Source organism: Canis aureus, chromosome 2 (genome assembly GCF_053574225.1).
Source record: "Canis aureus isolate CA01 chromosome 2, VMU_Caureus_v.1.0, whole genome shotgun sequence".
NCBI lineage: Eukaryota > Metazoa > Chordata > Mammalia > Carnivora > Canidae > Canis > Canis aureus.
Window position 1 is genome coordinate 26,895,938 of NC_135612.1, and position 27,044 is coordinate 26,922,981.

General features: G+C 41.8%; 1 protein-coding gene across 11 annotated transcripts in view; it reads left to right on the top strand.

The window, feature by feature from the left end:
• The window catches only part of DHFR (dihydrofolate reductase), a 64,895-nt gene that overhangs the window by 20,744 nt on the left and 17,107 nt on the right, over positions 1-27,044 (top strand). For 3 of the 11 annotated variants that reach the window (XM_077866682.1, XM_077866728.1, XM_077866720.1), the window contains one exon: positions 4,640-5,086. The exons of 2 other annotated variants lie outside the window; for them this stretch is intronic. In XM_077866682.1, the coding sequence (XP_077722808.1) occupies positions 4,640-4,718 (79 nt within the window). In that variant the 3' untranslated portion in view covers positions 4,719-5,086. Of the gene's footprint in view, positions 1-424; positions 4,135-4,639; positions 5,087-8,340; positions 8,888-13,671; positions 13,799-27,044 lie in introns of those variants that run through there. 6 more of the 11 variants (XR_013362166.1, XR_013362165.1, XR_013362156.1 and 3 more) reach the window with 6 other exon arrangements.

Consider the following 27,044-nt stretch of genomic DNA (forward strand, 5'->3'; position numbering starts at 1 on the left):
GTTGCTCAATTCTTGAGCTGCTTTCTCTGCAAGTCTCTGTATACTGAGGAACTTAGAATTGCTTCCAACTGTCCAGAAATGAACCCTGATCATTCTTTACCTCCCCTCCTTTCCCCATAGTTACACTTCATTTAGACCCCCCATTATCCCTATTAGACCCCCATTATCCCTATAAGTTTCAGTTCAAACGCAGTTATCTTTTATTAACACCATACTTCCTGGGAATAAAAGCACTAATAAAAGGAAATAAAGATGAGACTGTTGTAAAGCATGAAGAGAATAAAATCAGAATGTAGGTGAAACCACAAGGGGTAGAAACCCCAAAGCAGAAATTAGTCTTAACAAAGTAAGGTTTGACTTTATGTCTGCCTTTTTCCCCCTGGGCCATTGACTGTGCAATTCTTTTTTTTTTTTTTTTTGCCAGCACCATGCCAGCGTGTCCTCTAAGACTCTGCTTTCATTCATCTTACCTGGAAGAACTCTTTCTGCCTTAGACTATTTCACACTAGGCTCCAACCAAACCAGCAGGCCCAAATATTTCCTGCAGCAGTTTTCTGCTTAAATGAAGCCCCAAACAGGCTTTTCCTTCTAGTTACAACCTTCCATGTAACCGTGTAGTCAAAGAGGATAAAGTCCAGAAGAGGCCTTTGAGACATTAGTTAGCTCCAGAGCTGGGACAGATGTTCCTTATCAGTGGACAACTTGAAGGTTTCTGGATGACATTTCCTCTTCTTTTCCCATTACTTCCTATTCCAACAGGATCTTTATACATGTTCCCTCTATGTCTCTCTCCTGAGCTTGTGCTTGCTATAGAGCCTTCATTTTATTTTAGTTGTGAGTTATTCCTCTTAGGTAACTGTTTGAAAAACTATTTACTTCTTTCTTAGACTTGACATTAAATCACGTCTGTATTATTTTCATGGTGTTCTCTCAGTTCAGGTCTTCTTTTTTAATGTTTTTTTTTTTTTTTAGATTTTATTTATTTATTTATTCATGATAGACAGAGAGAGAGAGGCAGAGACACAAGCAGGCAGAGGGAGAAGCAGGCTCCATGCCAGGAGCCCAACGCGGGACTCGATCCCAGGACTCCAGAATCACGCCCTCGGCCAAAGGCAGGCGCTGAACCGCCGAGCCACCCAGGGATCCCCTCTCAGTTCGGGTCTTAATGTCTCTTCACATTCATTGGATTGTCTACTGCTGGAAGATTCTAGAAGGGAAGCTCTTTCTCAGTGGTTCTTAACAAATCCTGTTAGGCTTAACTTAGAGTTTGTATGTTGCACCTAGGCACTTGGGAATGATGATGGTAGGGTAGTTATCATTATTAAAACAGACTGAATAGGGACGCCTGGATGGCTCAGTGGTTGTGCTTCTGGCTTTGGCTCAGGGCCTGATCCTGGAGTTCCGGGATCAAGTCCCCCATCGGGCTCCCTGCAGGGAGCCTGCTTCTCCCTCTACCTGTCTCTGCCTCTCTCTGTGTGTCTCTCATGAAAAAATAAATAAAATCTTAAAAAAAAAAGCAAGAGACTGAATACGTATTGTGGACAGTTTAAATTAATGTTAAGCAGAAATTAATTTCACAGAGCAGATTAATATTAATATATATCATGGCTAGTGACCATATCCAACCCATAGTGTACTATTTCTAAGTTACTATTATTCATGGTTTTAGAAATAATTGTGACACTTTGCCTTTATCTTATTAACTGAGAACCTTGATAATCCTGAGATTTTTACACACACACCAAAAAAATGTAAATGTTGCTTTTGGTGACTTATTCCAAAGAAACTAAAATTACGGTTAAAAGTTGGCCTCATAAAATCATTTCTTTAAAAAAGGAAAACTGCTATGTTGCTATTAAAACAGTGGAACAGAAACAGCTCAGAAAATGGTTAGTAAATACAAACATAGCTTCTTCCTCTGAAATGTAAATTTTTCAAGAAACAAACAGCTCTTTCATTTCCTTATACATTATTATGCTACTGTTACTTTATGCCTCTAATTATGTTTTTAATCAAATGGTATAACCTCTAATTAGTCAACAAAAAGTTAGTACCTGTTACTACTCAGCATTGTATTGGCTATCAAAGGAGGTTTAATTTTTTCCTGTATCATCCCTGCTACAATGAGGTTGGGTTTTTTTTTGTTTTTTTTTTTAATTTATTCATTCATGAGAGACACAGGGAGAAAGGGAGGCAGAGACACAGGCAGAGGGAGAAGCAGGCTCCATGCAGGGAGCCCCACATGGGACTTGATCCTGGGTCCCCAGGACCAGGCCCGGGTCTGAAGGTGGTGCTAAACCACTGAGCCACCCAGGCTGCCCAAGAATGAGTTTAGAAAATAAAGGGATGAAACAAATTAATAATATTAAAGAGTAACATTTGTAGAACACTTAATATAATGAACTTAGTGCTAAATTATTCATAAGGATGAAGACTTTCTGTTGATAACTTTTTTTTTTTTTAAAGATTTTATGTATGTATTCACGAGACACACACAGAAAGAGAGGCAGACACATAGGCAGAGTCAGAGGGAGAAGCAGGCTCCATGCAGGAAGCCCCATGTGGGACTCGAACCTGGATCTCCAGGATCGCACCCTGGGCTGAACTGAAGGCAGACGCTTAACCGCTTAGCCACCCGGGCGTCCCTCAGTTGATAACTTAAGTATCACACAGCAGAACCAGAGTCAAATACAAGTCTGATTAAAGCAGATGTTCCTCCCCCCTCACCTGGAGCATATTGGGGGTGTGGCTGACACAATACTAGGGAAGTACAAGATTTGGGTTGGAGGGGCAGCCCCAGTGGCTCAGCGGTTTAACACCGCCTTCAGCCCAGGGCCTGATCCTGGAGACCCAGGATCGAGTCCCATGTCAGGCTCCCTGCGCGGAGCCTGCTTCTCCCTCTGCCTGTGTCTCTGCCTCTCTCTCTCTGCCTGTCATGAATGAATAAATAAAATCTTTAAAAAAAAAAAGATTTGGGTTGGAGATGAGAGTAGTTAGTGGACGGACCAGGTATCAAGCCCTGAGCCCAAGGCAGAGGCTCAGCCACTGAGCCACACAGGCGTCCTCCTGGGTTTTCTTTTTTTTGCTGGTGGTGGTGTTTTACAGTGGGAAAAAAATTTATTGTGTTGAGAATACAACATGAAGCCTACTCTCAACAAAATTTTAATTATACAACAGAGTGTTGTTAACTGTAGGCACAGTGTTGCACAGCACATCTCTAGAACTTAATCTTGCACACACTTTCTTCCTTTGAACAACTCCATTTCCCCTTTCCCACAACTCCTGTAAACCACCCTCTACTCTCTGTTATTAGGACTTTGACCATTTTAAATACTGTGCTATTTGTTCTTCTGTGACTGGCTTATTTCACTGAGCATAATGTCCTCCACGTTCATCCATGTTGCTGCATATGGCAGTATTTCCTTCTTTTTTGAGACTGTATAATATTCTATTGTATGTATAGACCACATTTTTTATCCATTTTTCATCTGTTGATGGGCATTTAGGTTGCTTAGCTATTGTGAATTAGGCTGCAGTGAACATAGGAGGACATATATCTGTTTGCAATCCTGATTTGTTACCAAAAAAAGAAATCCAAGAGATAACAAGTAATGGTGAGGATATAGAGAAATTGAAACTCTTATACATGTTGATGGGAATGTAAAATGGTGAAACCTCTATGGAAAACAATATAGAGGTTCCTCAAAAAAATTAAAAAGAGTATTAACATATGATCTAGCAATGACTCCACTTTTTGATGTATACCCAAAGGAGGGCCTGGTTTTTTGTTTTTGTTTTTGTTTTTTTTGTTTTTGTTTTGTTTTGTTTTTTTTTTTGAGGGCCTGGTTTTGAATTGGAAGACGGAAGAAACACAGAGCTAAGTGAGAGTTAGAAAATACCAGATAAACAATGATGTCAGTAGGGACACCTGGGTGGCTCAGTAGTTGAGCATCTGACTTCAGCTCAGGGCGTGATCCCGGAGTCTGAGATCAAGTCCTACATAGGGCTCCTTGAGGTGAACCTACTTCTCCCTCTGCCTGTGTCCCTGTCTCTCCCTCTGTCTCCATAAATAAATAATAAAATCTTTAAAAAAAAAAAGCGATGTCAATAAAAGAATTGTGAGTCCCTGGGAAATGAGAGCAGAGTAGTGTCCATTGATTCAACAAGCAACTGAGAATCTCACACCACATAGGACATACAACTTCAGTTCTGCTCTAAGCAGCTAAAGGTTGTATTTCGTTTTTCCTTTGCTCACACAAGAAATTTTATACCAAATGTTAAGATTTACAAAATGTTATTAAGCAATTTCATGTTAGCTGACTGGTAATGGAAAGAGAAAAGAGAAACTGCTGATGGAGGTTAGTTTTGGACAGAAAGATTAGGAGTCCGAAGGAAAGGAGAAATTGGCACTTTCCATTTTCTGACTTTCTATATAGTTTGAAAGTTTTTCTTTCTGTTCCCATATGTAGTGAATTTGCATAATACCCAGTTTCACAGTGGTTTACCATTGTGAAGGAAAAAAGGAAGGGAAGAATTTTATTTACCTGTGTTATTGCTTCTGTTATTTATTGGTGCCTTTTGACTGAGAGAGAAGCTCTCTTTTTAATTGGCATATTATTATGCATATTTTCTTTTACAGATACCCAGGTGTGCTTTCTGATGTCCAGGAGGAGAAAGGCATTAAGTACAAATTTGAAGTATATGAGAAGAACGATTAATGTGAAGATATTTTTTGATTTATTTCAAGTTAGTTCCCCCCCCACCAAACAATTCTATCTATATTTTAATATTAGGAAAAAAAACTTTTGTCGACTCTAAGTCCATGGATAATTCTTTCTAAGCAGTGTGATTTTATTAATCTTAACTAGACCATATCAGACATCATTTGTGAAACATTTCTTGCTATAACTGTGTTGCCCATCAAGGACCAGTACCTGCCTAGGGTAGCGTATCTACCAAGAGCCAAAGAGAGACAATCCCTGATAGCATGAGTTGAAACCAGGACTTACAAAGATAGGACTAGACAGATTTGTCCAAAACTCAGAAATGGGTTAAAAACAGAAAAGCGAGGGCTCAAATATTAAAAGAAAATTAGATCAAAATAGGAACTTTGATTTCTCTATCTATATCACACTCCTGAAAAAGTTCTGTTCACTCAGGAAATCAGTAAGTTGAGAACTCTAATAATTCCATAGGGATAGTAAAAAGGCAGGTAGGACACTACCTTAATTTTAAAGATTAAAAAGAAATGTCTGAGACCTCTAAAAACTGTTTTAGATCTTCAGTGAGATTCCATGGGATGTTATGATGTAAGAAGAATAGGCTGTTCCTTATAAAAAAGAGTAATAACAGCACATGGCTAAAATTAGAAATTAAGAAGGTAATGAATTGGAAATGGATAATGCTAGAAACCAAAATTATGAAGATGGAAACTAAATTAAACTTCGCTGAATTAAAAAATGAAAATTAAAACACATTTTACCCATCATGTTAGCAAAGATGTGGATTGTTAGGTATCTGAAGAAATAGCTTTTTTTTTGCCTTGTAAATTAATATAACCTTTTTAGAGTTTAAGTTAGCAATATCAATTAAAATTCACAATATTCTGGGTTTGGACCCAGGGCTTCCACTTCTAGAAATTAATCCTAAATAAAGAGATGGACCTAGGGCACCTTGGTGGCTCAGTGGTTGAACATCTGCCTTTGGCCCAGGGCGTGATCCTGGAGTCCTGGGATCGAGTCCCTACATGGAGCCTGCTTCTCCCTCTGCCTACGTCTCTGCCTCTCTCTGTGTGTCTCTCATAAATAAATAAATAAAATCTTTTTTTAAAAATAATAAAGAGATGGACCCAAGAGTGTTTGTTACGCTATTTTTTTAAAACTTGGAAACAGCCCAAATGACAGTCAATAAAGAAATAACCAATGGATGTGTCTATAAAATACTATCTGTAGCAGTTAAAAAGAATAAGGTACTGACAGAAAAATGCCAGACTGCCAAATAAAAAAAGTACAGTGCGTACAATACCTTAAGTGTTTAATAAGTATATGTAGTATGTGTAGGAAAATGTGTGCTGTAAACCATCGTGAGTGTAAGAGTTGGACATGTTGTACCTATTGTGATTAGATTTTTTTGAAGCGCTGTGTTTTCATGAACAATTACTTAAGATAATAATTGAGCGCTGTAGTTCAGTAAAATTAGGATATAGGATATCAAGAGTAAAAAGGAACTAAAGTCTTCCATAGAGGGAGAAAAAAAGATCACAGAAAAGGACAGGAATCCATCCTGCATAAGATTTACAAACCATAAGAAAACAAGGGCACTCTCTGCCAGGAGCATAATCAGCAAACCATTAGTATCCAGAATCTTTAGAACTCAGATATTGATGAGAAAGAAGCAAGCCATTTAGAGACGAAGAAACTCAAAAGGCTGATAAATACATGCAAAGAATACGCACATATTGATATATGCATTCATTTGAAAAAATACCAAAATAGTTAACAGAGGCGGGGACCAACAAAAAGGTAACCACCAGAAGGAAAAGCTAAGAGAATGAAAATGCTTGGGGAGAAAGCAGGGGACCTGTTTTTGCTGTTAGACTTTTGGAATCATTTGATTTTATTTAACATTTTTCATGTATTTCCTTAATAAAACAAGTCTTCCTTAATAAGTTGCACTGATTTATAAGTGCTGATGTCCTGTTACTCCTTGAACACCTCACATAAAATTTCAGACCCTTAGGGCAATTTATCTCCAGAGTCAGCTTAGAAATGTGGAGGAGAAAACATATCCTTAGTCAAGAGTTACACAACTTTACAAAGACTGACCACAAGGGAAATACCAGGCTTTCTCTCATCCCTGGTTTGTTCATCTTCCAAGACAGAAAATCTAGTGTCACTTATTCCAGGCTGATTTATGAAGCAGCACTGTAAAGTGATGATAATTTGAGGTCAAAGTGTAAATATCCTGCACATGTGTTCTAAATATTCAAGTTAACCATTTTATGTTTCTGTAAGGTTGAAATTATGTAACGTAACCCATGTCCCAACAGACATCATTTTTCAAAAATGTCATCCCCATTACACCTATATGAGGGATGGGTTCCAGAAACTGTAGTGCAGGGGTACCTGGGTGGCTCGACACGAGCCTCCGACTCCTGATTTCAGCTCAGGTCGTGGTCGCAGGGTCCTGAGCTCCAGCTCTGCTGGCACGAGGCCTGCTTCAGATTCTCTCCCTCCCTCTCTGCCTGCCCCTCTCCCTCCATTCTCTCTCCCTCTCTAAAAAAAAAATAAATCCATAAAAGAAGAATCTGCAGTGCAAACAAGCACTCGAGGATTCTGAAACCTACCCAAGGATGTAAATCACTGAGTTAGAGGCTTCTGCCCTCTAAGGAACGTTTAGTTCCTATCACTAGGGCATCTACGCAAAGCAAAATAGAAAAATGAATTGTAAGTCAACATGTATGAGATTGGAGAAAGTAAAATCGTAAAGATTACACCTCTGTTTTGCTGAAGCAAGTGAAGTAAAGATTTTCACACGTATGTAATAAAAATACATATGAAAGTATTATCAGGGGATCCCTGGGTGGCGCAGCGGTTTAGCGCCTGCCTTTGGCCCAGGGTGCGATCCTGGAGACCCGGGATCGAATCCCACGTCGGGCTCCCGGTGCATGGAGCCTGCTTCTCCCTCTGCCTGTGTCTCTGCCTCTCTCTCTCTCTGTGTGTGTGACTATCATAAATAAATAAAAATTAAAAAAAAAAACTTTGAAAGTATCAGTAGCTCAAAGAGATACACAAACGCAGGAGCAATGTCCTTTAAGGATACATATATATTAAACTAAACACTGTACAGGAAATTACCTAAGTAGGCAACATGACTTTGTGAGGGAAAGGTTGGCCACCCCGCTGCGGAAAGGCTTCAGAAAAATAGTGATTTCTGAAAGATTGAAACTTGTGATCAAGGATGTTCCAGTTGGGGACAAAAAAGAAATACATAATTAAATGAGTATCAGGGATAGAATTAGAGATTCTAGTGAAGAGGTATTGCTCACAAAGGGGATAGAGCCTCTGGCGAAGCCCAGGGGAAAGAAGCCCACAAGCTCTGAAGAGCTATTCCCGTGGCAAAGGTGAAATCGCATCAGTGACCACTTCTAATTACGTGCTCCGCGGGAGACCTCCTGTGGACTGGGAAGCTTTCCTCTCCATACGCTGACATTTCTGTTAAATCTCTTTACTCTTGGAACAAAAAAAGAGAACCAATCACATTGTTGTGTGGTGTTTCAAATAACTTTGCAGTCCATAATCAAAGTAGATGTGAAATTTATTATTGGATGATAATTTTTAGGTGGGCTGTGGCAAGACGACACCAAACCCTGAGGGAATAGAGGGTTAGTCTGCAAAGAGAAGATTTAATGATACTGGAACTCAGGGAAAAGTGCAGAGAAGAGAATTTCTACTGCACCGAACCAGCCAAAATCATTTGGGACGGCATCAAGAACGAGACTGCCCCTTTTTTCAGCCCCTGGTCATAGCTACCCTACAAAGGCCCGATATCTTGCCTGCAGGGTGGTCTTTGACTGCCGTTGCTCTTGGGTAGGTGGATTATCAAATCTTAAACTCAGGAGCTTCCCCCCAGCATTTCATTATGAACTATTTCAAGCACACAGAGATGTTGAGAGAATTGGAGTTAAGCACCCATTACCCATCACCTAGATTCTCTCCGTGTTAACACCTTCCTAGCTCTGCTCCACCGCGTACGTAGCCAGCCAGCCAGCCATCAGCGTGCACGTCATCAATGACACTTCAGTTGTGTACGTTTGGGGGAGGGGTAAAATTTACACATGGAAATGCAGATCTTAAGTGTAGCTCTGTACAGGTTTTAACAAACCTCTGTCCCTCACCCTAGAAAACTCCTTCCCCCACCCCCCAAGGCAAGTGCTACTCAGTCCCCCAGCCCCCATGGGCAAGTGCTACTCTGGGGTTTTTTTTTTCCTCATTATAGATTATTTTTGCCTGTTTCTGAACTTCATATGAATGGAATCCTACAGGATGTATGCTTTGGTCTGGCTTATTTCATTTGCATCGTTTATCTGAGAGTCACCCATGTGGCTGCACGCATTGTGGGTTTGTTCCTTTTCATAACTCATTGTATAACTGCACCACCATTTATCTGTTCTCCTACTGATGGATATGTGGACTCTTAAAGTGGGATCTGAGGTTGGTATTGAAGGATCTAGAGAGGTGGTGGGGACTGAGGGTCGAGAGGAAGGCAGATGTATACTCCAGGCAGAGGAAAAGCCATGAAGAAACTTCATCTCCAGGGGATCCCTGGGTGGCACAGCGGTTTGGCACCTGCCTTTGGCCCAGGGCGCGATCCTGGAGACCCGGGATCGAATCCCACATCGGGCTCCCTGCATGGAGCCTGCTTCTCCCTCTGCCTGTGTCTCTGCCTCTCTCTCTGTCTCTCTCTGTGACTGTCATAAATAAATAAAATTAAAAAAAAAAAGGAAGGTTGTCAATACTTCACTCTTTAAAAAAAAAAAAAAAGAAAGAAACTTCATCTCCAGACTCCAAAACCCAGGACAAAGCCTTACCAAGAAGGGTAGGTGTCACCAGGCCCCAGCTCCATCAAGTGCCAAGCACCTACTTCACCTTTGAGGCACTTCTCACTCTGTTCTTTCGCTCTCTCTCTCTCGCTCTTTTTTAAAGATTTATTTATTTGACAGAGAGAGAGAGCACAAGTGGGAGGGGCAGAGGGAGAGAGAGAGAATCCCAAGCAGACTCCAAGCCCAGAGCTTGTCTCAGGGCTCCATCTCATGACCCTGAACCTGAGCCGAAACCAACAGTCGTATGTTTAATAGACTGAATCACCCAGGCGCCCCGTTGTCTCTCATAACCACATCCAGTTTAGGTCTTTATTTCTCTCACTTTGACTGTTGGGGTAACCTAAATTGGTGGTTTTTCAATCTCTGACCTCCCTCCCAAATAAACTATCATAAACATGACCACCAAAACAATCTCCCGGAACTGCACCTCTGATTATGCCACTCTCACCTCCTTCATGTCGACCCAACTAAGACCCAACTCCTCTACAGATGGCATTGATCAACCTTTCCAGACTTATCATCTAAAATTTCTACTCCCTACATGTTACACACAAGCCATCTTCAGCAACTCACAAATCCCTAAATAGAGCCAAGCTTTGCCACACACATGCCCTTCCTTATGTAGTTCTCTCTGCCCATAATTGCTCATCCCTGTATCTTCCAGTCTAAGCCATATGAAGTCCCCAGAGTCCTGCCCAAATTCCTGCTTTCATGAAGCCTTTCTTCTTACCCTCCCCTGAATCACTCAGCTTTATCTGTGTTAGGGCCTTTAACTGCAGCTTGCCTTACAGCTGCTCGTTATTCTCTTCTCCTCGCTTTTATCAGTTAGGAATGATTTCAGCTGCAAGTACCAGAGAATTCAATTAACAGTGGCATAAACAAATTTGGATTTACTGGTTGTGTTTCTCTAGGTTTCTTCCCTCCAGATTGCAAGATGGCTACTACTGCTTCAGAAAGCAAGCCCATGTTCACAGCAGAAGGAAGGGAGGAAGTGAGCAATGTCAGGCATATGTTTCCCTTTCATCAGGAAAGCAAAACTAGCCCCAAATCCTCCTACCATTTGAGTCTAATTCGAATGCATATCAGAATTTAGGATCACTGCCTTAAAACTACTCTTGATCTATTGTCGATCATTTTGTTTCCCCCACCCAAACAAAATCAAAGTTCTTGTGGCAAGGAAGCAGGGAGGATGGATATGAGAATACAATCATAAATTTAAAATATATAATATATAATCATAAAAATATACTATATTTCTTTATTTTCAATAAATATATAAAAATATGTAGTGTATTTTTTATTGAAATATAGTTAACACCCTGTGCACTATGTGTACAACATAGTGATTCAACAAGTCTGTACATTGTGCTGTGCTCACCACAAGTGTAGCTGCCATCTGTCCCCATACCACACTGTTATAACCTCACTGACTGTATTCCCCGTGCTGTACCTTTTATTCCCATGGCTTATTCATTCCATAACCAGAGGCCAGATCCCCCCTCCTCCCTTTTACCCATTTTGCCCTTCCCCTTACCATCTCCCCCTCTGGTAACTATCAATTTGTTTTCTGTATTTATAGGTCTGTTTCTGCTTTTTGTTTATTCACTTGCTTTGTTTTTTTAGATTCCACATATAAGCGAATTCATAGTATCTGTCCTCTGTTTGAGTTATTTCACTTAGCATAATACCCTCTAGGTCCATCCATGTCATCTCAAATGATAAGATCTCATTATTTTTTATGGCTAATGTTCCAGTGTGTGTGTGTGTGTGTGTGTGTGTGTGTACACCTCTCTTCTTTTTTTTTTTTAAGATTTTATTTATTGGGGATCCCTGGGTGGCGCAGCGGTTTGGCGCCTGCCTTTGGCCCAGGGCGCGATCCTGGAGACCCGGGATCGAATCCCACATCAGGCTCCCGGTGCATGGAGCCTGCTTCTCCCTCTGCCTGTGTCTCTGCCTCTCTCTCTCTCTCTGTGACTATCATAAATAAATAAAAATTAAAAAAAAAAGATTTTATTTATTTATTCATGAGAGACAGAGAGAGAGAGAGAGAGAGGCAGAGAGAGAAGCAGGCTCCATGCAGGGAGCCCGATGCGGTACTCGATCCCCGGTCTCCAGGATCACACCCTGGGCTGATGGCAGGCGCTAAACCGCTGAGCCACCCAGGCTGCCCTACACCTCTCTTCTTTATCCATCCATCTATCCATTCATGGACACTTCGGCTGCTTCCATATCTTGACTATTATAAATAATGCTGCAATAAACCTAGGGATGCATACATTTTTTTTTATTTTTCTATTTTTGAATCCTTGTTCTGAGGCCAAGAGATTTGATGAACAGTTTTGAAATGCATCTTGCTTCTGGTAGGGGTCCTTGAAGTGTTTGAACCCAGAAGACTAAAAGGCATTAATGCTATTTGTTCTTTAATGGTTGTGAAAAATATAAGCAGAGTTCAGGTCTTCTTAGAAAAGAACTCCATATTTTAGGAAAGTGACTCATTCATGGGCAGAAACTAAATGTCTCATAAAGAATGGAATAAATAATACCATTCTTTGCACATAGAAATAATTTTATTATTTAGAGCCTTTTTTTTAACATTACACACTGGGCTTGAATTTTAGTTTTTATATTACCCATATTCTAATTGCTTATGTCATTATATTTGGTAAAAAAAAAATGTTCTTCTATTGTGAGGTACATTCTTGTTTGGCTTTGCCATCTAGAATAGGAATAGGAATAGAATAGGAATAGCTTCCTATTCTATGGCCTTCCCCAGTAGGCCATAAGTAGCATAGACTTCTCCACATCCTCTCCTCAAAACGTACTCCTGAAAGGGCTTTGTTCCCAAGTGTGAGTGGGAAGGGGATCTGAACCCTGCAGTCCTTTAGTTGGTGACTGCTACTTGCTGACCCTCACACCACTCAATAGTTCTGTGTACCTCTCCAGGCAGCCTGACAACCTAACCGTCTTTCTCACTTCTCACCTCAATAGCACTTTGTGGCATTTGGGTTGAAATCAAGAATGTTGTCAATTCACTTACTACAGACTCAGGGGGCACAGAAAGCAGACTCGTCCAGAATGAGTGGTTCTGAATTTCCAGCTTAAAAACCTTTAGCTAGGGACGCCTGGGTGGCTCAGCGGTTGAGCCTCTGCCTTCAGCTCAGGGCGTGATCCCGGGGTCCTGGGATCAGATCAGTCCCGCATTGGACTCCCCGTGGGGAGCCTGCTTCTCCCTCTGCCTGGGTCTCTGTCTCTCTCTGTGTCTCTCATGAATAAATAAATAAAATCTTAAAAAAAAAAAAAAAAACCTTTTAGCTGTTACTCAAGTGCATATGTGTCATTGTATCGGTCAGAATTTTCCGTAGAAAGAGAACCAGTAAGAAATATATATTAAGAGATTAATTTTAAGGAACTGACTCATACAATTGTCAGGGCTGGCAAGTCTGAAATCTGTAGGGCAGACCAGCAGGCTGGAAATTCAACCAGGAGTTAATATTGGCTGGAAAATTTCTTTTCTGGAAAGAAAATTTCTTTTCTATTCTTGCTCTTGATTAGATTAGGCCAGTTGTCAAGGGTAATATCCTTTACTTAAGGTCAACCGATTGTAGGTGTTAACTGTATCTACAAAATACCTTCAGAGCAACACCTAGTTCTTGTGATTAAATCACCAAGTAGTATATCGAGCCTGGCCGACTTAAAATAGAAAACGAACCATCACAGTAATGAAAATAATCAGAAAACGTCAATGTACTATATGTCTCCTCAGAATTATTTCATTTTCACATCAGAAAGTTTTTGCAAAAAGCCAACCGGCTCTTAAGCACTAAATGTCACGTTTGTGGGTCTATCAGAATGCTTTTTTCATAAAGCGTGTAGTTCAGTCTAAGCAGAATGTCAACTCCAGTGGAAGATTTTTATTTATAATTGGATCTTAATTGTCTCCTTCTCCATAGTTCAGTGATTTTTCAAGCTTAGATTAAAAATGAAAGTTGAAGTCTAACTTTTAAGATTGCCTCCCATATGCTCCTGAAGATCCAGCTCCAATAGGATATCTCCCTCTTGTTTTTTATCAGTGCCTTCAGATATCTGCAGCTTCAAGAGGCATCTCTTTGGCAAATCTAATCTGAAAATATTCACAGTGCTGGCCTTCAGCTCTGCAAACTTTTGACAATAATGGACATTAAATGAAATTTGTCAAAATCTGTTTCTTTGCATAGCCTGTGGATTGTGAGTGATTTCTGGGAAATGTTGATTATACGATAAACTCTTTTCCGTTGGTTTCAAAAGGTGATCCCCCCCTCCCCACCTCCTGCCCTACCAGGTAGGTAACAGTCAAGTAGAGGCATCTCTACAGAGAAATGAGGGGGTGAGCCAGCCCCTCTGGGCCCACCATTCTCATTGCCTAAAGTCATGATCCTGCCCATTCAGAGCTGGAAAAGCAGTGGCTGCCAGGAGCATTGGAGAGCCCGCTGCCCTCACAAGCAGGTGTGTGGGGTGCAATGAGGGGAGCTTCAGTATTTTGTGTGTTAACTTTTCAATACAATTTCTAAAGCCGAGGAAGAGGGCAGAAAAACATCCAGGCGTCATCACGAGTCAGCCCTCAGATCTGTCCTTGAGTCATTCTGCTAAGTGCTACTTGGTAATTGCCTCCCTGGGAACCTGCAGAAACAGCTCGTGGGAAAGAGCGATTTGCATCTAGAGCACATTCATCAGCTTGTGTGTCGAAAGGCCGCACGCGGCTAGAAACCAAGATCTTGGCATTCTTTGCACACGGCTTTGAGACTTGAAGGGCAGAAGCCCACGTGCTCGAGGGGCCACCAAGCCTGGTGGCAGGTGGAGGTGGTGGAGGGGGCGGCGGAAATCCTGGGGATTTGCAATAAAAAAGAGTGGAGAAGGCGGCGCCCTGTACAAATAAGTACCCATCAAAGGCCTAAATTGGGTTTCTTGGGCCTCTCCTACTGGTCTAGCTTAAATTGAGAGGGGATTTGGTTTGCCTCACTGGCTGTTTCCTCCCACTCATATTCACAATTACTGCTTTTCTCATTTTCATTAAAATACATTTAATATGCACCATTTTGACATGACCCTCTGCTAGAATGTGCACAAAGACAACGTCCCCAAGCCCTGGAATTGCAGAAAGAGCAGTGAACTCAAGAGAGGAGAGGCCTGGGTTTCGATCCTGGGTCCACCTAGGGAACATTCATTAAAAACCTTAGCTGTGGGGAGGCCTCGGTGGCTCAGTGGTTGAGCTCAGGGCCTGAATCCACATCAGGCTCCTCATGGGGGAGCCTGCTTCTCCCTCTGCCTGTGTCTCTGCCTCTCTCTCCGTGTCTCTCATGAATAAATAAATAAAATCTAAAAAAAAAAAAAAAAAACCTTAGCAGCGGGCAGGGCAGCCCGGGTGGCTCAACGGTTTAGTGCCGCCTTCAGCCCAGGCCCTGATCCTGGAGACCTGGGATGGACTCCCACGTTGGGCTCCCTGCATGGAGCCTGCTTCTCCCTCTGCCTCTCTCTCTCTCCTCTCTGTGTATTTTCATGAATAAATAAATAAAATCTTAAAAAAAAAAAAAAAAAAAAAAACCTTAGCTGCAAGGAACAAACCCTCATCGGGACTACCTCGGGTGGGACAGAGAGTGTTGACTGTAAAGACAAACACACATCGAATGGGAATGTGAGGGCCGCCTGGGTGGCTCAGTGGTTGAGTGTCTGCCTTTGGCTCAGGTCGTGATCCCGGGGTCCTGGGATCAAGTCCCACATTGGGCTCCTTGCAGGCTGCCTGCTTCTCCCTCTCTCTCTCTCTTTCTCTCTCTCTCTCTTTGTGTGTGTGTGTCTCTCATGAATAAATAAATAAAATCCTTTTTAAAAAATGGGACTGTGAAGGACATTGGGAACAGGGACGCTCTGCTGGTTGTCAGTTGTGATTTCTTTCCTGCTGTGTCTGATTTGCATTGCGCACCCCTTGTAACTCCAGCCTGCCATCTCCAAAGGCTTCTGTTTGGGATCCCACTCCTAACTCGTCATCTTCTCTGTTCCTTTTCTTTTAATATTTTCTTTTTGGGATCCCTGGGTGGCGCAGCGGTTTGGCGCCCGCCTTTGATCCAGGGCGCGATCCTGGAGACCCGGGATCAAATCCCGGTGCATGGAGCCTGCTTCTCCCTCTGCCTGTCTCTGCCTCTCTCTCTCTCTCTCTCTCTCTCTCTCTCTCTCTCTGTGACTATCATAAAAAAAAAAAAAAATTTAAAAAAAAATAATATTTTCTTTTTAAGTAATCTCTATACCTAACATGGGGCTCAAACTCACAACCCCAAGATCAAGAGTTGTATGCTCCTCCCACTGAGGCTGCAAGGCATCCCTCTTCTGTTTCTTTTTTTTTTATTTTTTTATTTTTTTATTTTTTTATTTTTATTTTTTTCCCTCTTCTGTTTCTTAATTCAAATTCTGAAGGGGTAATATGATTGTCCCCCCTCATCTCTTACAGTCAGGCCTTATAATAGCCCAATCAGGATTGGCTGCTTGGGGACAAAGGCCCTCCCCTGGTCATCCAAGTGCATGGAGCAGCCTACTTCCCCTCCTTTCTAAATGGGGTACAGCAGACCAGGCACTCTGAAGCTTGGCTTGTCCAACACTTGCACAAGTTACTCACCCTCCCCAGGACCTCGGTTCTTCCACTGCCTTACGATGGTAGCTAGCGCCTGTCCCAGCCCACTCGTGCACTCAGAAATCATTGAGCTTCTATATAAAGCACTTCTGTTGAGCACTTTCCAGGGACTGCACTCAGCAACGGGAATATAGGCGTGAACAAAACTGATGCACATCTGCCCACATGGAGTTTACGGTCCAGGATCAAACAAGAGTGTATCTGTGAAAACACAGCCCACACCCTCCCACTGCAACCCCACTGCAGATCCAGTTTTAAGATTCCTTCCTTCATTTTTTCATTCATTAAAAATTCTACTTTTTTAAGATTTTGTTTATTTATTCATGAGAGACACAGAGAGAGCAGAGATACAGGCAGAGGGAGAAGCTGGCTGCCTCAACCACTAAGCAACCCAGGCACCCCCAAAATTTCTTAAGCATCTCCATAAGTCACATTGGCACTTGGAGTCCAAAGATAAATTATACATGGTTTCTGATCTCCAGGAGCTCATGGTTCCTTTGCAAAGCCAACAGTGATGGTACAAAAGCACAAATTAGCAGGTAGAGTAGGGGATGTGGGAAAGGAAACCTCAGCTTGGCTGAGAAAGTCAAAGGAGGCTTCTCAGAGGAGGTAACACTTTGAGCTGAGATTTAAAAGATGAAAAGGAGTTTGTCAAATATTCAACCAGTGGAGAGGGTCTTGGGTGAAGAATGACTATGGATAGTCCAACAACCAAAGAAAATGATAGGCAAAGTAAAGAAGTCATAGAGACTATGGAGAGTTCCAAAAAAATAGAAACACGCTCCAAGTGCTAGAACACAAAGTTTACGAAGTATGGCAAGAGGCCAAATTATCATAAAAAATCTTGGATGCCTTGCTAAGTAGTTTAATTTGACCTCATGCCCTATGAGAAGTCATGAAAGAATTTAAAGTAGTGGATTAATCTCTGTAATTAATCTGAATCACCTCATGTTAACTTTTTACAGAGAGCATGAAAGAGGACAGAGTAGGTCTGGAGGCAGTAGAGACACAGATAAAAGTCTCAAGAAGGGATTTCAAAGACCTGAACTGATGAGGCAATGGTGGGTAGGAGAGTAGGGGAGCATCTACAGAGAATTCTAGAAGGTAGAATTGACAGGGCTTGGTGATTGCTTTGTCAGTTGATCAATCAATACTCTTGGAAGTACGAAGAGAAAGGATGAGAAGATCACTCCCATGTTTCAAGCCTGAGACACTAGAGAGAGAGGGGTGCCAAAGCCCAGAGAGGGGGTTCAGAAAGGAAGCAAGCAGGGAAATGCTAATTTGGGCAGGTGGGGTTTGAAGCACCTCTGGACTGTGCAGGGCTGGTCGGTGGCTCTACAGTCTAAAGGCCTGTTGCTCAACACTGGAGGCCGGATGGAGGTCTAGACATGGAGACATTGAAACGTGGAAGCATCGGACATGACGGGTCCAGAGGAGGTGCAGTGTGAGAGTGAATGGTTAGGGACCACAGGTGGACATATGTCTGCAGAGTGAGGACAGTGAAGGGAGACCCACTGTAATTCGAAGAAAGCCCACTCTCCCTAAGACGAGCTGCTCACTCCTGTCCTGCCACTTAGGAGTTAAAGACAGAGACAGAATAAATCATTATTTCCTGCCAAAGTTTAGTGGTACTCTGATTTCACGAAGAATTTGATTTGGCACAGGATAAGGATACTCTGCAGACTCAAAGTTTGGGGGGTCCGGGGGAGTGCACTAGGGTGGATGGGTGTTCTCTGAAAGACTCAGTCATGGGCTCCATGAAGCTCTGACCCGGTCCCCAATCCTACTGCTCTGCTGTCCCCACTGTGGACGCAAGAAACTGCACTGGGAAACCTCTGTCCTAAAGAAGGACTTCAGAGGGAGGAAAACACGTACTTACGGGCTAGCTCTAAGGTGAGACACCAATGGATCAGAGGCTGAAGACAGAAGTGAGAAAGGTAAGTGATGGAGACTGAGAACACCCCCGAGGGCTCCAAGCAGGGAGGAAGGCCCTGGTCTTGGAGAGAAGGTGCAAGAAGGAAGGAATCAGGAGGGCGGCCCACCTCACAAAGGAGGTGACATGGGTAAAGTGCAATAATCTTACTGTATGCCATGGGATGGGTTTTTTTTTTTTTTAAGATTTTATTTATTCATTCATGATAGACATAGAGAGAGAGAGAGAGAGGCAGAGACACAGGCAGAGGGAGAAGCAGGCTCCATGCAGGGAGCCCGACATGGGACTCGATCCCGGGACTCCAGGATCACGCCCTGGGCCAAAGGCAGGTGCCAAACCGCTGAGCCACCCAGGGATCCCCATGGGATGGGTTTTTAGACCCATTTAGACGTACATGCAGCCTGTAACCACCACCCACATCAAGATATAAGACATATGCAACACCTCAGAAAGTTCCATGATAACCCTTCCCAGTCTACACCACACACACACACACGGTTCTAACTCCCATTTCATTTGATTAATCTTTCCTGTGAATTCTTCTGACTTCTGTGTCTGATTTGCTTGGTGTCTGACCTCTTTTTGCTCAGCATAATGGCTGTGACATTCATCTTTATTGCTGCATGTATCAATAGCGGTTTTTTAACTGTAGAGTAGGACATTGTATGGACACAGCACATTATCTTTTCTATTCTCCTGTCAGCGGAGATTTGGGTTGTTTCTAGCGTGGCATTATGAATGATTCCCGTGCATAACTTTGGCGGGCACACACACTCTACAGTAGACTTGCTGAGTCATTGGGCAGGCATACACTGAGCTTCATTAGAGAGCACCAAAGAGTTTTCCAAAATGGTTGTACCAACTTTATTCTCACCAGCAATATATGCAGCATACACTATTTCCAGAATCTCATCAATTCTTGGATTTGTCATCTTTTTAATTTTAGCTATTTTGATGAGTGTGTGATGGTATTTCATTATGGTTTTAATTTGTATTTCTCTTATAACCAATGATGATGATGTTGACTTCCTTTCCATATGTTTATCAGTCATTTGGGAATCATATTTTTATAAAATGATTATTAATGCTTTTGCTCATTTTTTAAGCTTTAGTTGTTTGTATTTTTTGTTTATTTTTGGTGATTTGTAGTTCCATATATTCTGGATATAAGTCAGCTGTAAGCAGTGAAGCTATCTTCTCAATCTGTGGCTTTCTTTTACTTTCTTAATTGTGTCTTCTCATGAATAGACATTCTTTATTTTAATGAAGTTCAATTATCAGGGTTTTTTTTTTTCTTTTATGACTAACAGTTTACTGTTTCAGAACTGTTAGCATCTCTACATTCAGGAAGACTCTTTCCTCTGTTGTCTTTTAGAGATTTTATGTTTGCACTCCACACCTCCAGGTCTATGATCCACCTGAAATTAATTTTTGTATATGACATGATATGGGATCAAGTTTCCTTTTTTTCTTCTACATAAATATCCCATTCCTCCAAGGCCGTCTAGGAAAAGTTATACTTTCCCTTACTGAAACTGCAGTGGTGATTTATCATTATCAAGGGACAATATATGCTTACATATATTTCTAGACCCTTCTATTCCATTGATCTACTTGTCTTTCCTTAAGCTAATACCATACCATCTTGATTATTCTAGCTTTATTGTAAGTCTTGAAATCTTACAGTATAAATCCTTTAAATTTGTTATTATTCAATATTGCCTTGCGTACGGTTTGCAGTTCCACATAAATTTTAGAATCACCTTGCCAATTTCCACAAAAATACCTGCTGGGATGTTGATTGGAATTATTATGAATCTGAAGATTAATTTTTGAGAGATAACATCTTTCCATTTATTTATTTCTCATCAGCATTTTTAATTTTCAGTGTAGAGGAGAGTTCTTACACATCTTTTGTCTGGTTTATTTCTGGGAATTTGCTGCTTTTTCATGCATGGTATTACAATTGATATTTCTTACATTTTACTTTCATTTTCTGTTGTTAATAGAAATGATTTCTGCACAATGAACTTACATCAAGAGATCTTGCTGAATTTTTTTATTGTAATGGTTTATAGATTGTTTGGGGTTTTCTTGATAGATATATAATCATGTCATTTATAAAGACAGCTTTCTTTCTTCCATTACAATCTTTAGATCTAGGGCAGCCCAGGTGGCTCAGCGGTTTAGCACCGCCTTCAGCCCAGGGCCTGATCCTGGAGACCTGGGATTGAGTCCCACATCAGGCTCCCTGAATGGAGCCTGCTTCTCCCTCTGCCTGTGTCTCTGCAGCTCTCTGTGTGTGTCTCATGAATAAATAAATTTTAAAAATTAAAAAAAAAATAAATCTTTAGACCTATTATTTCTTTTTCTTCCTTATAATGCTGGCTACAATTTCCAATTTCCAATTTTCGTACTTTTCTGTAGGTACAATATAATCCAAAAAAGTTTTAAGATTTTATTAATCTATTTGAGACAGAGAAAGAGAGAGAGAGAATGTGTTGTGGGGAAGGGCAGAAGGAGAGAGAAATAAAAAAGCAGACCTCCTATTGAGCAAGAGGCCTACACAGGGCTCAATCTCAGGACCCTGGGATCATGACCTGAGCTGAAGGCAGACACTTAACCAACTGAGCCACCTAGGTGCCCCCCAAATTTTTTAACTTCGTGGTATAACTGAGTTAGAAACTAAAACAACATAACCAAATGTAACACATGAAACCTGACTAAATCTTAGTTTTCTTGTTTTTTTTTTTAAGATTTCCATTTCTTTTTTTTTTTTTTTTAAGATTTTTATTTATTTATTTATACATGGGAGACACAGAGAGAAAGAGGCAGAGACATAGGCAGAGAGAGAAGCAGGCTCCATGCAGGGAGCCCATGTGGGTCTTGATCCCGGGACTCCAGGATCACACCCTAGGCTGAAGACAGATGCTCAACTGCTGAGCCACCCAGGTGTCCCTGAATCTTGGTTTTCAAAGATATAAACTGTGTGTTTGGGCAAATTTGAACCTGATCTGAATATTAAATGACTGAATGGAATTGTTAATTTCCTTGAAAGCAGTTGTTAATTTTCTTGAAAATAATATCATAGTTATGTAGAAATGCACTATTCTTAGGAAATAAATGAGCATTTTTTTTTTTTAAAGATTTTATTTATTTATTCATGATAGTCACAGAGAGAGAGAGAGGCAGAGACACAGGCAGAGGGAGAAGCAGGCTCCATGCACCGGGAGCCCGACGTGGGACTCGATCCCGGGTCTCCAGGATCGCGCCCTGGGCCAAAGGCAGGCGCCAAACCGCTGCGCCACCCAGGGATCCCAATAAATGAGTATTGAGGGTAATGTTAATCATGACAAGGATTTTTAAATAGTTAAAAAATGTGTACGTGTGCGTGTGTGTGCGTGTGTGTGTGTGTGTGTGCAGAGACAGAGAGAAGAGGGATGCCTGAGTGGCTCAGCGGTTGAGCATCTGCCTTTGGCTCAGGGCATGACCCCAGGGTCCCAGGATCGAGTCCCACGTCGGGCTCGCTGCATGGAGCCTGCTTCTCCCTCTGCCTGTGTCTCTGCCTCTCTCTGAGTATCTCTCATGAATAAATAAAACCTTAAAAAAAAGAGAGACACAGAGAAGGCAGATATGGCAAAATGTTAACAATTCTTAAATCTAAACAGAATTGTGCACAGGCTTAAAAGGGCTTCCATGATCCTTGCCTCATGGTGTTCATGCTCTATGTGATTTATCCTTGAGTGAGAGCAGGACCTATGACTTGCTTCTAGACAATAAAATATGGTGAGGGGGCCAGGATGTAAATTTTTATGCACATGATTATGTAATTAAATTACATGAGACTGTGGCTTCTATCTGAATGGAGTCCCCCAATCCCTTGCTATCTTTGAGGAAGTAGCTGGTCATGTCAGGGATCTCAAAGGAACTGTAGTGACCTCTGGGAGCTAAGGTTGGCTTCCAGCTGACAGCCAGCAAGAAATCAAAGCCCTCAAAGAACTGAAGTCTGCCAACAACCTGAGTGAACTTAGATCCTTTCCCAGTCAAATCTCAGATGAGACCAAAGCCATAGTGAACACCCTGTGCAGCCCTGTGAAACCCTAGGAACAGGACCCAGCTAAGCCATGCCCAAGATCCTGGCTCACAGAAATTGTGAAATAACAAATTTGTATTGCTTTAGGCTGCAAGTTTATGACAATGCTTTTGTGCAGCAATAGAGAACTAATACAATTAATAACTGTGTGTGTGTCAACTGGGCCACGAGGTGCTCACATATATTTGATCAAACATTATTCTGGATATTTCTGTGAGGGTGTTTTTGGATGACATTAACATTTAGGGAATCCCTGGGTGGCTCAGCAGTTTAGCCCCTGCCTTCGGCCCAAGGTGTGATCCTGGAGATCCAGGATCGAGTCCCGCATCAGGCTCCCTGCATGGAGCCTGCTTCTCCCTTTGCCTGTGTCTCTGCCTCTCTCTCTCTCTCCATGTCTCTCATCAATAAATAAGTAAAATCTTAAAAAACAACAAGCCCACATTTGAATAGGTAGACGGTTTACCCCCTCAAGTGGGTGGGTCTCATCCAATCAGTTGAAGGCCTAATAGAATGTAAGGTTGATATTGCCCCAGGTTACGAGAAAATTGTTCCTGCCTGACTGCCTTCAAAGTAGGATATCAGGTTGTTGCTGCTTTTAGACTTGAACTGAAATACTGGTTCTTCCTGGATCTCAAGCATGCTGGCTTTTGAACAAGGACCATACATAATATCAGCTCTCCCAGTTTTCAGGCATTGGAGATCCATAAGGATATACAGATTTCACTGCAATATTCTTTTCAGCTTTTCTACATGTTTGAAAATATTCAAAATAAAAATTAGCAAAAATATTCTAAATTCATGAAATGTCAGGAGACAGTAAAGATTCACTAGATTTTCTCTCTCCCTTATTCTCAACATTCTCAACCTCCCCCCTTTCCCTTTTTCCTAAGTTAATCTGCTTTATTTAATATGAGATTTTAAAACACAAAACAGACACTATAGTTAAAACATAAATAATAAATCTACCCCCCTTTTTTGTGCAGACTTATGATTTATAAACATCACACTGAGTAGGTTTGGCCTTAACCTTTGTTCTGCAAATGTTTCAGAATTATTTTCTACTGCCACAAGATAAATGTCAGTCTAAAAGAAGGCTTTTTTATAAAACTCAACAGCTTCACAGATGGCTTCTAATTCATAGTCCTAAAAGACTACATTTTTGGGGTTGTAAATAATTTCAAAAGCTCTTCAAAATAATTTCAAAAACCAGAACATAATGTTACTCTTGATGCTGTGTGAGGTCAATTAAATAAACTCAGACACTATCCTCCAGGAGCTATTAAGCAAACTGAGAAAATTACATAAAAGTAAGGTTTTAACTAGTATTAATATAATCACATTTTTCAGAAACCTCAATCAATACACATGACCGAATGGCTATCTTGCCTCTTGTTTCCCTGATGTGACTTGACAAATAGTCTATACAGAAAATAAATAGGGTTAGCCAGACACAAATGATGCAAATATGCTTCAAATTCATTTTTTTTCTGAAAAAAAAAATACATTAAGGAAAACTGTAAGCACTGAGATTATATTTTTAAGGAAGTCTGTTACATAGTAGAGCAGTGGGGTTTTCCACGCTAGCTGCACATTATTTTTTTTTAAGATTTTATTTATTTATTTATTCATAGAGACACACACACACACAGAGAGAGAGGGGCAGAGACACAGGCAGAAGCAGGCTCCACGCAGGGAGCCAGACATGGGACTCGATCCCCGGTCTCCAGGATCACACCTCCGGCTGCAGGCGGCGCCAAACCACTGCGCCACTGGGGCTGCCCCTAGCTGCACATTAGAATCACCTGGGGAACTTAAAGTGCTGGTGCCTGAGTTCTCACGCCCTCATCCCAGAGAGCCCAATTATGGTCTGGTGTGTGACCTGGGTATCAGGAATTTTAACTTCCTTCTTTGCTTCCTTCCTTTCTTCCTCCTTGCCTCCCTTCCTCCCTTGTTAAATCCTTCCAATGTTTATTGAATAGTGAATGGTTGCCAACATTGCCAAGATCTGCAACTCCCTCACCCAGATGCCCCTCCCAGCCATCCCATGAGAAGGAAGCCCCAAACCCCACCACCCAGATGCCCAAGTAGCACAGGGCTGGAGGATACAGGGACATGGGGAAAAGTGGGGGAGAGGAAAGAGTAATGCAGGCAGGGTGCAGAGATATACTCCAGGGGACGGGGACACACACACACACACACACACGCACACACACAGGTGTGTGCATGCACACGGGTACCAGGGGCATCAGTGTCTGCCTCCACCCAGTGGCCACGGGGATATCAGGGAAAACTGAGGTATCTATAAGACATTTCAGTCCTTCCTGTCCTGAAGCATCTGCCACAAAGGGCTGGGCCAAGGTCACAGGACTCTGCCTTCAGGGCACATTAGGCCTGAGCCAAGGTGGCCTTGATTTCAGCCACCAGCTTCAGAAGCTTGCTCTCCATGTCCATGTAGCCATCACCTGTGTTCTTGGAGTGAACCAACATCCCTGCTACCATCACTTCAGAGAGGCTGGTGGCCTGAGGAGTCCTCTTGCCTCAGATGTCCAAGCATCCAGGGGACTCATCTTCTAACTTCTTCTTGAGCTTAAGACGAAGGGGCAGGTCAGTAGGTTAAGCATCTGCGGGGGGCTGAGGTTATGATCCTAGCGTCCTGGAGGTCCAGCCTCATCTGGCTCCCTGCTCTCCAGGGGGTCTCCCTCTCCCTCTCCCTCTGCCTCTCCCCACCCATGCTCTGCCTCTCTCACTCTCTCACTCTCTCTCAAATAAATAAATAAAATCTTAAAAACAAATAAAGGCCCAAATATTATTATAAAAAACCCAACAAGATACCAACATTTGTGGCCTGGAGCGCCACAATGAATGACTATGTTGGTGAGGCCCTGGCTGGGGACAGCCCCGTGGGCTGGTGAGAGCCAGCGAGCTCCGCTGCTCTGGGACCGCTGCACAAATTTGGATTTTTAGGTTTTGTTAGTGGTTCTGTTGCACAACAAGGTTTAGGAATTATTGTAGTAGTGGTTCATTACATATTGAGTCAGTTATTTACATATCCTTAGACTACATTAGAAACCAATTTGAATCAACTGTACTCCACGATGGTACTCTATAATCTTGGCTGCTTGTGCTACACCAAGGCATAAACCTGGGACCCCTGGGTGGCTCTGCGATTGGCGTCTGCCTTCGGCTCAGGGTGGGATCCTGGGGTCCCAGGATCGAGTCCCATGTGGGGCTCCCTGCCTGGAGCCTGCTTCTCCTTCTGCCTGTGTCTCTGCCTCTCTCTGTGTCTCTCATGAATAAATAAATAAATAATCTTTAAAAAATGCATAAACCTAGAGTAAAAAAGGATTGAAGATAGATAAAAGGCTCAAAATGCTGTCAGGTTAGGAACAGCTATAGCAACAGGAGATGCTGAGTCTGAAAAGAAGGACCTGGAAACGAGTGCTGCCTTCACATACTGAAAGGCCCTCCCAAGGACAGAGATCATAGAAGATAGTTGGAGCAAACTAGACTTTGGCACAATGTAAGACTTTGTTAAAAAGTAGTGTTCTCTGGATATTAACTGGGTTCCTTGACATTGTGAGTAACTGGTCACTGCAGGAGTTCAGACACTGGCTTTTTGAGTTCTGGGCCAGGTTGTTGCAGAGGAACTGCTGTGCCTGGCACTTTAGTGAGCATATTTATTATTTTTCAGCCATCTAATATCTCTTGGATCTTTTCCTAGTCATAGCATCCTCGTTTTCTTTGAAGACTGATTCTTCTCACACTTTCAGTTCTGGTAGAGCTGACTCTGTGTAGCACTAGAGGAAGAACTTTGATCCACACCCAACCAACTGTGAATACTGCTTCTCCCTACACAGTCACTGGTTCAAAAATGAACACATAACCCAAGCTGAGCCAATCAGAAGCCATGGAATCAAACCCTGGGAATTCTGCTTACATTTTTAAAGACTCTCTTCCACTAGACTTAAAACTGGGAGAATGTGATATGGAAAATAGGAACTCAGAGAAAATGAAAAGTAGAGAATTTCAAAATGATCTTACTAATAGTCTTAGATAATGTAATAAACAAGATAATGAAACAAAGGCATGAGGCTGTAGGAAAAAAACATTCAGGTGCCAAAAAAGAGTTCTTGGAAATTAAAGTATATGATGTTAGTTCTCATAAAAAAAAAAAAAAAGAAAAGAAAAAAACATCGGGATGCCTGGGTGTCTCGTCAGTCGGGCGTCTGCCTTTGGCTCAGGGTGTGATCCCAGGGTCCCAGAATCCAGTCCCACTTCGGGCTCCCTGCAGGGAGTCTGCTTCTCCCTCTGTCTGCACCTCTGCCTCTCTCTGTGTGTCTCTTGTGAATAAATAAAATCTTTTTAAAAAAATCAATGATCAATGTATCACGGGTATGCTTAAGCCATCCTTAGCAGCATACTCCAATCAATAGACTGCCTGATTAGCCACCTTTTATTATACTACTGAGCTGCCTGGTTCTGCTGGCAACTGTGTATATGAAGTGCTTTCTTTTGATATTTTCAGTAAATTCCATTGTTAAAAATTAATAAATAAAAATTTTTAATTAGTAATGAAAAAATATCTTATGAAGTTGAAAGATAAATCTGAGAAAATCCTCCCCAAAGTATGAAAGACAAAAAGATGCCTAAGAGGAGAGAAATTATATACATCAGTAATCCAAGGGGATTGAGATGCTAAAAGTACAAGATGCAAAAAAACAGAATAGAGAAAATGGAAACAAAGGATCAAAGAAATAATAAA